This window comes from Zosterops lateralis (assembly GCF_965231275.1).
Source record: "Zosterops lateralis genome assembly, chromosome: 2".
Lineage (NCBI taxonomy): Eukaryota > Metazoa > Chordata > Aves > Passeriformes > Zosteropidae > Zosterops > Zosterops lateralis.
Genome location: NC_139763.1, coordinates 29591884 through 29606645, shown reverse-complemented (window position 1 = coordinate 29606645; position 14762 = coordinate 29591884). Strand labels below are relative to the sequence as shown.

At 36.7% G+C, this 14762-nt stretch overlaps 1 protein-coding gene across 1 annotated transcript in view; it reads left to right on the top strand.

Annotated features, from left to right (window-relative positions):
• The window catches only part of LOC310906158 (uncharacterized protein), a gene marked incomplete at its 3' end in the record, with an annotated part of 170238 nt that extends 159238 nt beyond the window's left edge, over positions 1–11000 (top strand). Inside the window, exon 5 of the mRNA XM_083855220.1 lies at positions 10826–11000. Coding sequence (XP_083711346.1) covers positions 10826–11000 — 175 coding nt within the window. The remainder of the gene's footprint in view (positions 1–10825) is intronic.
• Positions 11001–14762: the final 3762 nt, after the last annotated feature.

The following is a 14762-nucleotide window of genomic DNA, read 5'->3' as shown; positions in this document are numbered from 1 at the left end:
GTTAACTGCGTTCTCGCACAGATATTCACATTCTAATTAAAGATTAAGAACGTAGTACATTACACTGTGATTTGTCATACATGGCTTGTTAAATAGGAAACCTACCGGGATTCCCTAACATTTTATAAACATTATTCAGGGCTTTTAATGTGGGCAAAGGAAAAGATTATTCAGCTGCTCTGCAGAGTAGGAGGCAGGTCATTTTTCCCTTACTCCTCCATCCTGCTAAAGCTTCACCTTTTCCAAATAAATAAGTAAGAAAACTCAGGTGGTTTTCAAACTGGAATTCTGTTGAGATGTCTTTAAACTATTTATCTTCCCACTGTGCATGTGTGCACATGGATACATATATATATGTACAGAGAGAGAGAGAGCGATAATACAGATATAATAATATGTCTTAATTATTTTTTGGCATTTTTCAACTTTTGCTGTCAGCTATGTAAACTGAGGTAGGAAGTCTTTGTTTGAATTACAGTGGCAAAGGAAGGAAGAAAGATGAAACAGTGTTTCAATATGCAGAATGTGCTTTCAGATTATTCTAGCAATGCTGAACAGTGTACCACTTCCAGTATTAGTAGCAGAGGACTGGTTCACATTCTTTGATTGCCTGAGGAATAAATTAATGAGGTTACTAGAGACATTGAACATTTGCATATTCACGGATGCTTATTAGGTATAAAGTGAATGCCAGGTGCATTGAATTTTGGGAATACTAGCTATGTATTTGGTCTTCTATTTTTAAAGCAATCACATCTTGCTTTTTCCCTAAAGTGGGAAGTTCTGTGAGGGGAAAAAAAAACAGCATTTATAAAAATAATAACACTCAAAAAAAAAATCAAATTAATTCAATACAGATGAAGCTTTGCTATAAGATATGCATCAGAATAAATAAGATAAAGGACGAAGCTAGGGACTATCTGAATATCTTGTTTGGAACAATAGTTAGGATGATTACAAATATAAAAACAGTTGTTCCAAGACATAAGGAGAACAAATGTTATATTTTTCACTGTGCTCCTTATGGATTTCTAGCTTTAAATAGCAATAGGAGAACTCATTATGAAGTTACCTTCCATGATGTTCAATGCTTAATTTTTAAAACATCAATATTTTCACATTATTTGTTCCAGCAAGTCTCAAACTCAGGCTGCAAAGCACTAGAGACAGAATTACAAAATTTGCTCAACTGTTTCTCCAAGGAGTATCTGCACATGGTTGCATTGTTGTCAGTGACTTCCGTCATCGCAGTGTGAAAGCACATTGTGTGAATGATTTGCACTGTATCTCATTATTGCTGCAAGTTTTTATCTATATTGTTTATTTGGGATCTTGCATTTATGCATTCTGAAAGATTTTATGGTATTTGGGGGGATTTTGGGTTTTTTTCCATCCCATTCTTTAGCTGTCTATAATCTATATAGAGCACAACATTAGCACTGCTTGTCCCGGCAGAGAAATATCTGTCAATTGAAAACATGTATTGTTTGTGCTGCCTTTTGCTTGTCTTTTACATTGTAAGGATGTCTTTTACAGTGTAACCATCAAGCATGCACATGTGCACAGACTACAGGCTTACATGCCCTGCACACAGATAAATACAAACACACATTCCCACACAGATGTGCACTTACAAAATTATTGGTATCACCTACTTCCAAGTAGCTGGTGTAGCAAAATCAAGCAGTGATAAGTGTTTTCTATGGATAATAATATGTATCTACAAACAGACTCCCTTCTGCCCCCTTGTTTCATAGAATACTGTGCTCAACTTCCCTTTCCTGGATGTTGCACTGTGCTGATCACTGCCCTGCCTCTGCAAATCCTATTTGAAAAATCTCATTTGCAGCATAACTGACAACAAAGGCATTACACGGTGTATGCCCTGCATTTTCTGCAGACTATTCCTTGCTTTTGTAAGTTATTTCTAACTTCTAATGAAAATACTGTGTGATCAGTTGATGATCTTTTTTATTTATTAATAGTCTGTAAAATTAAGTGTGTCTAATCAAAGAATGGGTCCTTTCTTAAAAGTGCAAGGTGGAATGCATTAGATCAGTGGTACAAAAAGCAGATGTTCTTTACTGCAGTGGGCATTTTTTTAGGTACTCTAGGAATCAGGGACTTAAAAATTAAATTGACAAGGATTTTGAGGTGAAGTCACTCCTAGCCACTGCAAGAAACAGAAATCCTCTTGAGATACACATTTTCTCTGCATTTGTTTCCAAACTGTAATTCTGTTCCATGATTTAAACAAGAAAAGAAAAGAAAAGAAAAGAAAAGAAAAGAAAAGAAAAGAAAAGAAAAGAAAAGAAAAGAAAAGAAAAGAAAAGAAAAGAAAAGAAAAATTATTTGATATTTCAGTCTTTCAGGGCAGCTTCTGAATAATTACATGCAAACAGATCTATTAGGTATTTATTGAAAATAGTATTGCAAAGCAGCAATGTGCAATTTTTTTTCAAGAAGGTCATTTTTTAAAACATCCTTTGTAGCAGCTTCACTGACGTCCAGGGGTTTTTGCCATCCACACGGCACAGATTTTTTTGATTATGTAGATTTTTTTTCCCCCCTCTATTGCAGTTTCATATGCAAAGCATGCATCAGCCACATCCATGCTATCTCCTAAAGCAGTCATTCTGAAACCCAATCTGGGGACAGTGCAGACTAAATAAAATTTCATTTTGATTTGGCCTCCCGCTGAGAATGGGACTGCTTTGTTTCAGCCGACAGAACCAGCAAGCCAGAAAGGTATGTCCTGTTTTGCATGGCTGATGGTGTGACTTGAGGATCACAATCAGGCCGTTCATGCTCTCAGGGCTCGGCATCTCATCCACATCCTGTACAGTCTTTCTCTTTTCCTTGCCATTTGCTTTCCTTCTGTGCCGCCTGCCGTCTACCTGCAGGGCAAAGCTATGGCAGACCCTCACACTATTGTTTACTTTGGCATATGTTTAATAGCTGCATGGCTGTTTCAGGGTAGGGTTTGTCTATTCCCCCCCACCCCCTTCCCTCCCGCCCCCTTCCCCCTTCGCCTTTGTTTTTTCCCTTCTCTATCCACATTCACTTTCCTTATTTTCTAGATGTTGAATACACAAATACTGACTTAACAGAAAATTATGTAAGTACCGCTTGCAATGCTTCAGAGATTTTACTAGGAGATCTGTAATGCAGAATTTTATTGTGAATCTGAGGAAACATTAAATAGCTTTGAAGGACTTCAATTTTCACAGCCCTTTAGAGATGTTTAGGCAGAAAAGCAGCCGCACGTTACAGTTAGTAAAAAAATAAAAATAAAAACACTCTTAGGAAAGAGTCTGGCTGCTTTACTATCTTCACATGCCTTGCAGATACAGCTGCAGCATGTTTGGCATGGGGAATATCAGCAAATATTTTTTTCTCTAAATATTAGTTTTTACCTTAAAGCCAGTTTGCATTACGGGAGTGAATGTACAGCACTTTCCTTGCTGCTGCTACCCCATCATATGGAGGAGGTGTTGGCATTGGGGAATGACCTCTGTTTTAGCCTCTGGACCATCTTTTGGACAGGGCACCAAGACCTCTGAAAGACTCCTTATGATGCAAACTTACTCCTCAAAAGTGCATTTCTCTGATATAGCTGTGCTTTCATATCCCCTATGTTTGTTTGGTTTGGGTTTTTTTTTTTTTTGGGGGGGGGGGGGGAAGGTTTTTATTGGGAAATAAAAATAGCATAAAATTTACCTTAAACAAAGGGCAAATTTTAGTTTTGCTAACACCTTATTTTAATATAGATAATGTCCTGTTTTCTTAGTAGGGTAGACTACAATTATAACTCAAAAAAAAAAAATCCTTAACAAAAAAAATTATAAAATAGTATGTTTTATAGAGCACTGACATCACATGCAAATTTATATCTTCATGGTGATTTGCAAACACAAAATTCTGATTTTTGTGTGGAATGTGCCTTTGTGGTAGGTGATGTTAGTAACAGCAAATTGTTCAGCAAAGTGTTATGGAATGTGGATGGTCAGTTACTCTCTGCTCAGCTTAGCAAGTTTTGTTGCCAGCTTTCATATGTTACTTCAACTCCACACCTTTCATCAGTTTCTGAATCTCCAAAACGACCAGGGATGCAGCCCCTGGTAAAACAGATCCTTGCATGGTAGAGTTTTGTGACTTGAAAATTCTGTTTCTTCCTAGCTTTAATTAAATAAATAAAATAAAAATTTAAAAAAAAAAAAAAAAAAAAAAAAAAAAAAATTAAAAAAAAAAAAAAAAAAGTTGGAGAATGAAGACAGATCCAACCAAAGTTTGGAGGAAAAGAGGTAAAAAAATGATGACTCATTGACCCAGGTAAGGGAGGGTAGGCCATATTTAAGTTTCAGCAACATAACATACATTCACCTTGATAAACCGCTACGGGATTCCCTGCACCTGGCAGGATCTAGCCCGGCATGTTTTGTTATTCAGAGATATTTACACAGTTAAATGGAGTTTAGGAACAACCTAAAGAACCTCTCTGTAGTGGTGTCACATTTAGTTTAAAAAATTGAGGCTGTAAAGAAACTATAAAGCTGCTAAATTTATAAGAAACAAGAGCTACTGCTTTTTAAAGGGATTCAGTGGGGAAAATTATCAGTTCTGTGGGTTTTCACTCAGTATCTCTAATCCTCCTGCTTCACCCCTCAGGTATGATTGGGAAGTTTTCCAAGTTACCACCTCTGCACTTTAATCAGAGTTTACAAAAATTAGTTCCAACTTCATATTTACTATCATCTCATTTTAACAAATAAATTCAAGTTTTAAGATAAGCTAAACTCAGTATTTTATGACAGAATATCCCAGTTCATTTATGTCAGAACTCACAGTCCTGGCAAGATTTTTGTTGCACAGAGAATTCTACATTATGTCAATAGCTGAGTTGAAATCAAAAATAGGTAAAATAAATGGTTACATGTACATGGGTTGGAAATATACGAGATTTTTATGTAAAATACTCAAGGAAATTAACAGAAGTATTGTTTCTTTATTTGTGAGTATGTACTACTTTTTAAACAAGTGATATTCATTACGGTAAAGTAAAATAATCTTAACTCCAGAAGGTGCTTACTGTTCTAGGTAGCTTTTTTATTAATTATCTAGCTCTTGTATTTAACCAGGAATCAATGCAAACTTTATTCTGGTACTCTTAGGAAATCAGAGTTCCTTTTGTAGGTAGATTTATTAGAGCTATATCTGGCAGTCATATTCTGGATAAGTAAAAGAGGAGAGTGAGTTTTGGAAGTTAGTTTTGCATTTATCACTTCCACAGAAGGAAAACTGTAAAAAATCAGCCTAAAGTCCAGAAACAAAGACTTCATTCTCTGATAGACATATAAGGTTGCTGTCAGTGGACTTCTTAGAGCTCTTTTCTTATATAACCTAACTATATTTCATTATAATTGAAAAAAACAAACAAACAAACAACTAAAAAGCAACAAACCAAAATAAATAAACCAAAGCAAATTGAACCAAAAAAACATGTATCTGGGCATCATGTAATAGATTTACCTATGTGTAAAAATTTTAATGCAAAAGACTTAGTACTTCCAAGTTCTTTCATTTTTCTCTCATTTTTTTTTCTTTATCTGAATGAGGTGACATGACTGAGATAAGTCATATGCATGCCCAGAAGCCCTTGGAAGAAACAGATCTCAAACAGAGAATATATAACAAATAGGAAATTCGATAAACACACTCAGGAGATGAGTGTTTACTTGTTATTATACATATACAGGTATATAAATTGGCTCCATGATGCTAGTGTATATATATCATGTATATACATGTATATATATATGTATCTATGTATGTATGTATGCATGTGTAAATATCTTTGTAAAAATCCAGAGAATGAGAGAGAGGAATGGAGAACACTGTCACCAGAGTTCCAGGGCCCCACCAAAGCCACATGGGCAAGTATTGTTACTGTGACTAAAACGTGCATGACCTGTGCATTTGCTGATCTCCAGCCTATCTGAATTTGTCAGAAACTTCACAGCTGATTGTCTCAGGAAATTCTCCTGGAACAAATTCATGGCTGTCCAATGTTAGTATCTGCTTAAAAACTTGCTGAGGTCAATAGGATCCCACACATGAAAATCTGACTGCAAGATTGGAGCTTGAAAGATTGGCCCTTTGGCCAAGAGAAAACTAGCTAACAAACTTGGGGAAAAAGGTGGCAGAATTCTGTCATAACACTGGACTTGGAACCTGTCAGCAGAATTAATAGACAACTCATTCTCATTCAACTCAAACTCCTTGTACTGATGTTCTTGCTTTATACACCTGATTTGACCAACACCAATAAAAAAGGTCTAAAAAACTGGGAGAAGATACTATAAAATTGCATATCAAAGGGCAATTGACTAGCAGCAGATACTATAAAATTATATATCAAAGGAAAGCGGTAATATCCTGTCAGCATGTATGAGCATAGGAACTCATTGTGTTCACAGTCCTACAGGGTTAAGGAGAAGAATTGCCTTTACTCTGGGATATTTTTACCCAATCTCCTTAGATATAATAAAAGCAAAACTCAAAGCTAGATTTTTATTTTTTTTAAAAGAGAAAAGTTAGTGATAGGCTTACTGATGAAATTCTCTAAAGTAACAGAATGTTTAAACTAATGTCATTCCTTAGCCCTTCATTTGGTAATGTTTCAGGCTTACAGAAAGTTGCATTTCTTGTTCACAAAAAAGAAAATCAGGGGCTTTCTTAGCATTAAGGATGTTTTCTCCACTATAAGAATGTATTCTTCTTACAATTATTGTTTTAAATAAAAATTTAATAAAACAATCTAAGTAGCTGATCGAGTGTCTGAGTCTAAACTGAAAATGAGCTTCGGGCCAAAGCTAAAGAAACAACAAGCTAGCATTAACTTTGTTTAGGAGTACAGGCAGAATGAAAGCAGCTACTGAGAAATCTAATATTTCCTGAGTGGGGAGAAAAGGAAGTTTGGAAACTGTAGGAAAAAATTGACCATAAAATCTTGTTATTTGTAACCCATACACACCACTGGGATTTCTACCACTGGGATGGCCTTCTCAGAAAAAAGCTACATGCAGGGAAACCACTTGTAATTTTGACAGATACTCAAAGAACAGAAGTCCCGACAATGCACGCCTCAAAAGATTTTCTAAACAAAAATGCATAATGGCCTCCCAAGTAACAGGGAATATAAATGTGCCAAAATGTTGTTGATTATATTAAAAATAAAATAGAAAATGTGTATTAGTCAACTATTTATCGGTCTTTTCTTATTAAAGGTTGAAAGAATATTTTTGTCTCCAATATAAGGGTTAGATGGAAGAAATTACTAGTGAATGTCTAATGGATGCTATATAGACCAGAAATGGATTACAGATTAATAGAAGCATCCTCTCCTTCATTAAGTGTTCTTTACCCGATGGGGGTGGAGAAGGTTAGGTTATAGCAGCATCATGTCCTCACAATAAAAATACATTTAATCTCCTAGTGTCTGCTGCAATTGGTAATTCATTGTATATAATTTTCTTTATTTTTGAAATCCTTTCCATCTACCAGCTGTCTGACAAAAAACAAGCATGAAACATTCTTAAAATAAACTTTTGAAATTATTTGCATTCAAAGGGAAAATTCCACTACTAAAAGAATATTCATTAAATTTCTCTAGTGATGGACAAATCTCAGAAGATTCAGATGATTGTTTCAAACACGTACAACAATATCAATGTTTGTCTATGATGTTTAAAAAAACTGTCTCCATCCTCATTTTTTCTAGGTACCTCCAAATAATCAGAATTTTAGTTGTTCATTAATGATGTCTAGTTTTACTTCTGTCCCCTCCTGAGGTTCCGTTACTTTATCGAGCATTTCCTCATGGGTGACACACTACATTTCAGAGGAAATTAACTCCTTTTCCAATACATATTTCTTTCAGAAGTAACCCACAAAATCTTGATGCAGAAGGCAGCTACAGGAGGTACTAAGAAACATTATCTTCCATAGGGTTGGTTGGTTGGTTGGTTGGTTGGTTGGTTGGTTGGTTGGTTGGTGATATTTTTCCTTCTCTCTCCCCTGAATAAAAAATTGCTTAGATATGTGTAGTGTTCTTACTTCTGTGTAGGGAATAAAAGGTGATTTTTGCACCTTAAAATGGGAAAAAAAGAGGTAAGGCAACAGGAATATTTATAGAAATATTTAGAGCATTCTTACAATCTCTCTTTATTTTCAAATGGGAAATCCAAATTAAATCAACCATCACAACAACAACAACAACAACAACAACAACAACAACAACAACAACAACAACAACAACAACAAAAAATAACCCAACAACTCCTCTAAAGGATGTGGCTAAAGAAGATCTACCACTATCCCAATTCTTTTGGTCATACTGTAAATTATAAATAGATTTTCATCTAATGGAATTGAAAACTTAGAGATATTTTTAGTGGATTTGGGAGGAGAGAAGGGATCTGATTTTTTGTGATTCTTCTCTCTCTCTCTATTTTTTATTAAGACATTCAGTTAAGGTCCAAATTTGCACTTTAGGGAGGTAAGACAAAAAGACTGAAAGCTGTTTTAGTAGGATCAGCTAAAATGGCAAAATAGATCTGGGTGTTAGCAGGTTAACAATGATAAGTCACCTTAAGGTCCCTAAAAATAGAAGTGAAAGAAGCACATCAGTAGTGAAGAGCAAGGGGGCCAGAACAAAATTCTAAAGATCCCCATAATTAACTGGCAGAGGGTCATATGAACACTTATTAAAATGCAACAAAGCACAATGGGGTGTCTCAAAGATGGAGTTTCAATCTCAGCTGTGAATTTCTTGGTTTTCTCTGTTCTAGCCAGGCCTGCCATGTTATTTCAATAAGTACTTTTCTCTAAATAATACCTTTGAGAATTTGGGGAGAATGTTTATATAAAGGGTTAAGAAAGCAGTGTATAGAAAATTCAAGGGACAATCCTCCTTAGAAAGTATAGGAAGAATGATATTATGGTGATATTTTAAGATATATCTGTACCTGATAGCGGAATGCTGGGAGATCAGTGCATCCATTTACCTTCCGGTTTCAAAGGCAACAGTAATCTTCAGTAAGAAATAGTGTTTCCCAGTGCAATATCCCTACCTTACCCTAATGCTCTAAATACTATATACCAGCAAATCCTCCTTTCACAGCATGAATACAATATTCTTTAGTTGCCTCCATCAAATAATTTCAATGAGGAAAAATATACATCCAGGCAGTAAATGTAGATTGACTATCTTGAAAAAAAAAAAGATTTTATGGTTTTCTTGGCCATAAATATTGCTTTTTAGCAGAAAACACATCTGTGTTTTAAACCATAAAGTCCATCTAATTCCACCAGCTCCACCACCATTCTAATTTGGCTGATCACTTTTGGGTTTGGATTAAAAAGTGTTGCTGGAATTAGTTGATTAAAGATAGCTGAAGTCAGAGAGAATTGTGGGAACCCCTGAAACAGAGGAGATCTGAAGGGGACAGGAAAAAGGTAGGGAAGGAGGAGGATGAATACTTCCTTACTTTTAAGAGCAGAGGGAAAATTGCACTTCATTTCCTAACACTCAGGCATGTTGTATGCTATGCGTTTGATATATTGGCTATTGAAAGTTTTTGGAATGGAGTATAGCCCAGGGTACATTCTTACATCAAGATTTACAGGTGTTTTCTCATATCATAATACGTTGGCAAAAGTGGAGAATATTGTGAGTAGCTGATCTGGCTGAAGTCCTCAAATACACTGTTTCATGGCAGCGTAATTTTGTCAGCATATTTAAGACCAGCCGGCTTTTCTCTATCCCAGGAGTATTTTGAAGTGCAGCACTGTTTATCTGCTCATATGTAGGAGGGGTTTTATGATTTCTTTTTCTCTTTAGTAAGTAAGATTATGGAACCTTGGATTTTATAAGTCCTTCAAATATTATTTTAAGTTTTCTTTACATATGTGCATACCCCCACACACATATTTACCACTTGGAGGACAAGTTGGATAAAGCAGAAGTGTAATATCACACCTCCACTCTCCCGAATGAAGGACTGGCCGTCAGCAGATGCCCAAAGTGCTATTTACTCCCTGGAACACAAAGAACAACATGCTCCATAGGCAACTGTCAATAATATGGCCTCAGATCCTCATTGCTGGGTGACTCCTAGTTCTCTTGCAGTCACGACTCAAGCAGCAGTATTGTGGTACACTGACAAACAGGATCCTAATCTTCCAAAACCCTGCCCTCCCTACCCGTTATGTTAAAAGGCATTCAAGTAAATCCTGCCCCCAAATGTGTAACCAGAGCCCATGATGAATGCAGTGTGCAGTTTTCTAGTGGGAAAAGCAGGGGTTGTATGTTGTTTAAGATGAACTGGTTTTTGCTTCAGTGAAGGAGGAAGTGAACTAGGAGAATAGGAGGAAATGAGAGAAACAGTCCTGAGAAGGGTCCCAAAACAAAGCAGAGACAAAAATCCTTGGGAGATAGAATTGATTATGTGTGTTAAAATAAAAGAAATCTAGTGAAGGGAAACTTTTTGCTCTAGCTTCTCATATGATTAAGGGGACAAAATTTTGTTCAATCTATCTACCAGCTTTGTATTAAAGGTTACACTGCACTTGTTTTGGCCACTCCTCAAAGGCTGCCAGTCTACGGGAACATGAGTGTTTGAGGATCCACTTGAACCAGAGATGCCCAAACACCTGTGTGAAATTTGCCTCTTCTCTGTATCACTTGTGCATTTTCTGATTGAAAGAGAGATCTTCTCCTCACCCTTTTTTTTCTGTCTGTGAATCCTTCTCATCTTTTCTTCAGGTTATCTAAGAAGGTGCAATCAAAGAAGCAAGAGGAAAGAGACCAGAACCACAGGTGTGGTTACAGGATGGGGCTCATGACACCAACATTCATTACTCCATGTCGATGGAGTGGATCTCATGTTAGTTTGCTCTTCAAGTTTCAAAAAGTGCATTGGAAACCAAGATGCTCTTAACAGGGAGTTCTTCCTGAAATTAGTATTGTAATAAATGCACCTTCCTGAGTCAAGACCGTGGAAAGTCTGTCAATTTTGTTTGCAACCCTACAATAGGACAATCTTACCTAATTTCCTTGAGTAGAGACGCAGATTTCCTCCAATATCTGCACAGTTTCCTCTGACTCTCTGGTTGTATTCTACCTTCAGAGAAGTAGAATACAACCAGAGACAACAGAATATCCTTCACACTGCTTTCCTCAAAAAGCTCATTATCTCCTAATCCTCTGCTGGTCCTCACCAGTTTCTCAGCTCCAGATATATTTATACATGTTGGTTTTCAGAGATCCTAAACTACATTTTTGCCTGGGTTTTCTCTCCACAGTGCCCAAAGCTGCCTTTGATAGTCACATTCTGTGAAAAGCCATTATGCATTGAAAAAATTTGATTCCATAGCCCTGCAAAAAGACTGATATGTTTTCCTGTTCAAAGCAAAACTCATGGACAGTAGCAATTTGCTCAGTATTTCAGGACATTCACAATTCATAAATATAGAGCAATGAGCTGCCACCCAGAAATCCTGGATAAATAACCACTTGCTATGCACAGGCTACCTGTATAGTACCATGATCTATAGAATCAGTGATCCTAGTAAAACGTTTTACATCATACAGAGACCACATACCCTCACAGCCATGGCAGCCTGACTTCATTGATCTTCCAGGCAAACCACAATTTTCCTGGGAGGAATAGGTAAATCTTAGTTGAAATTCTTCCTCTAGCCCAGGCTTATCCATAGAAAGAGAGAAACTATAACACATACTCCATGCCATGTGGCAGGTGCAGGGCATTAAAGATAAGTAGAAGTCTTGACTGAGTACAAGTCTTCCATAAGGCATGCTTTCCCTGCAGAATTCCTTTTTCTTGGCCATTTTCCAGCCCCTCAATCTCTGCTTCAGTCTGCAGAAGAACTCAAAGCACTGTTTGTCTTTCAAGCCAGAGAGAAGACCTTAGTGGAAACTCTCAATAACTGGTCTGTCACAGCACAACAGAACCCGTCCTCTGAGATTTCAGGTTCCTTCCTGTCCTCCTGGAGCACAAATTCACTAGCATGCCATCTATTCAGTCTGCACTGAGCTACTTCCTAGCAGATGCTTGTATATAGGAGAACAATCCTGGGAAAGTCATTGTATGATGCAGCCTTGGCTACTTCACAGAAGGAAATTTCCAGGGAGAATTAATTTCCTGGTCCTTTTCCTGTCAGTTGAACAGGATTCCCTCAGCAATAGGATATCACCCCCCCCCTGAAATTAGGGTGAATATTTTTGGAAGGTCCATTAACCTTGCTTTTCATTAATGGCTTCCACACATTAAGTGTCTGGTCTCTGTAGCTCTCACACAAACAAACCATTTCTCACTATCTGTACGTATTATACAGCATAACATAGAAACATAGGAAAAAGGACTTTCTTCACCAGTCAGTCCATGTAAATACCAGGAGCTTGAATGTGCCTGAAAGATACCTGCATGACTTGTTCTTGAAATCTCCCAGGGATGGAGATCCCTCAGTCTCCTCAGGTGAGGTGAGTGTTCTTCACTAGTGCTTAACTTTCCTTACAATTACATTTTTTTTTCCTAATGTTTAACCCAAATCCCTCTTGCTATGACTCAAAGCTATTATTTCTTGTCCTATCCACATTGGGCTTGTCATACAGATTATTCACTTTCCCTTACATACCTTTGAGCTGCTATCATTTCTCTCTCATTCTTCTTCACTTTTAGGTAGAATAACCACAATGCCCTCACTCTTCATTCAGAGGTCTTGCTTTCTGGTCATTCTCATTCTCTTCTGACATCTGCTCTCCAAATAGCTCACATCTGGTTTTAAGGACAGTAGTCAAAAGTAGACAGTACATCACTGGAATTGTCACTGGTTGCAAGCAGAACTCAGATTGTGGTTATGGTTTTTCTTCTTTGAGAAATATGTCTTTTATTTGGTTTAATCCACAGTGCATCAGCTCTTCTGGCTGTAAAGGGTTGCTACGTAATAGCAGTTGGATTTTTAAGGCACTGTTTAAGCAGTTAAGGAATGCCTTTTAAATATTTTTAGCATTTTAAATGCTCTCCAAGCAGTTCTTGCAGGATTTTGTAATTATTAACATTTGCAATACAACTGTAAGGAAGAGGAATAAAGAGAAATATTATTGTTTTCTCTTTTCCAATGAAGAAGTTGCAAGTCTGCAAAATGTGCTTTGCAAAGGTATATTTTTTTCTTGTGCTTTGTAAGAAGAAAAAGCATTGCTGGATTCTTCTGTACAGGATTCTGCAGTGCATTTGAATTCTTTTTTTCACAAAACATGATTATTCAATGAGTGTTGTTCATAGTGCAGATTTCCAAGCCAAGTCTCTCTTCTTAAGGGCTCTCAAAGGTGCTTAACTGTAAGCTCATATGATTAATACTTTGTTCATTTCTGCATTTTCCATTTAAGTACCTAAGTTTTGGTCTTTCACATGCTCCAGAGCACTTTGCCAAATTCTTTTATCCCTCTTGGGACAGTTGGTTAAGGAGAAAGACAGAATGGCAGCCAGAGAAGATAGGACCAGAAAAGAACCTGAGAGAGAAACTTCAACACTGGGCAGAGATAAGCAGAAGCATTCATCTTTAGGTCCTACCAGATCCAGAATATGGATTTTTTTTTCCAAGTTTTCTTAGTTTACAGTATCACTCTAATGTTAGCAAACACCCAAAACCCACTTCTGTTTTACTTCCCTCTTGTGGCTGATCCACCAAAACAATTTGGTAACCTGCTACTGCAACTCAGTTTTCAACTACTCAAAAGACAGAGGTCTTCGTTCTGCAGCAAAGGTTTCCAGTTTCAAAAGGACACATGTACAAATCAGAATGGTTCTAACCTCATTCGTGCCATGACTAATTTCTTTTTCCTTTTCTTTTTAATCTTAATTTATGTGTTCAATGCCTTATGTGAACAGATATGCATTGTAAAATGCACTGTGACATCAATTTCCAGCACTGCTAGGGTTTTTGCACATGGTCCAATCTGGTGCTTCAGTGGCATGTTCTCATGTGACATAAATTGAAATCACAGTGGGTCATAATGGAGCACAACAGGTGCATCAAAATGTTTTAAATGGTTTCTATTTTTATTTTTATTTTTTTTAAACAGGTCAGAATCAAGAGCAATGGCAGCCATTAAATTAGTTCTGCGTAGCAGCTGGAAACAGAGGATCAAGGAGAGGATGCTTTTTGTTATTTGCAATGGGGGTGCAAATGCAGTTGTGCAGTGTAAACCACATATTCTTTTTCTTTCATGTGCTGTGATAAAAGTGGTTTTCTTACCAGTATAACATGTTTCATTAATACAATGTTTAAATAATTAAATACAGCAACTCTGGAGGCGATGGCTAAGATAAAAGTTCGTAGGCAATCCATTATTGTGATCAGACAGTACTTCTTAAAACCCATGGAGATGCAATTTAGTAATTTAACTTCTGAAGTCAGTTGTTTAATAAACTATTACATTTTAATATGGTTTTGTTCTTGTCAAAGGGAATGATTCATTTCCCCTCTGTCAATTGTTCCAGCTGAAGTTATCAGTGAATCCAGGGTTTAGGGGGTGCTGGGTTCCTGCTTGAATATCACTACTGTGCTGTTCCCTTTCTCTAGACATTATCACTGGAACATTACATGAGTGATCTTTAGTGGTTATAATTATTTTGTAGGCAAAGCAACTGCGATCATTTGTGTCTTCAATATTGATATAT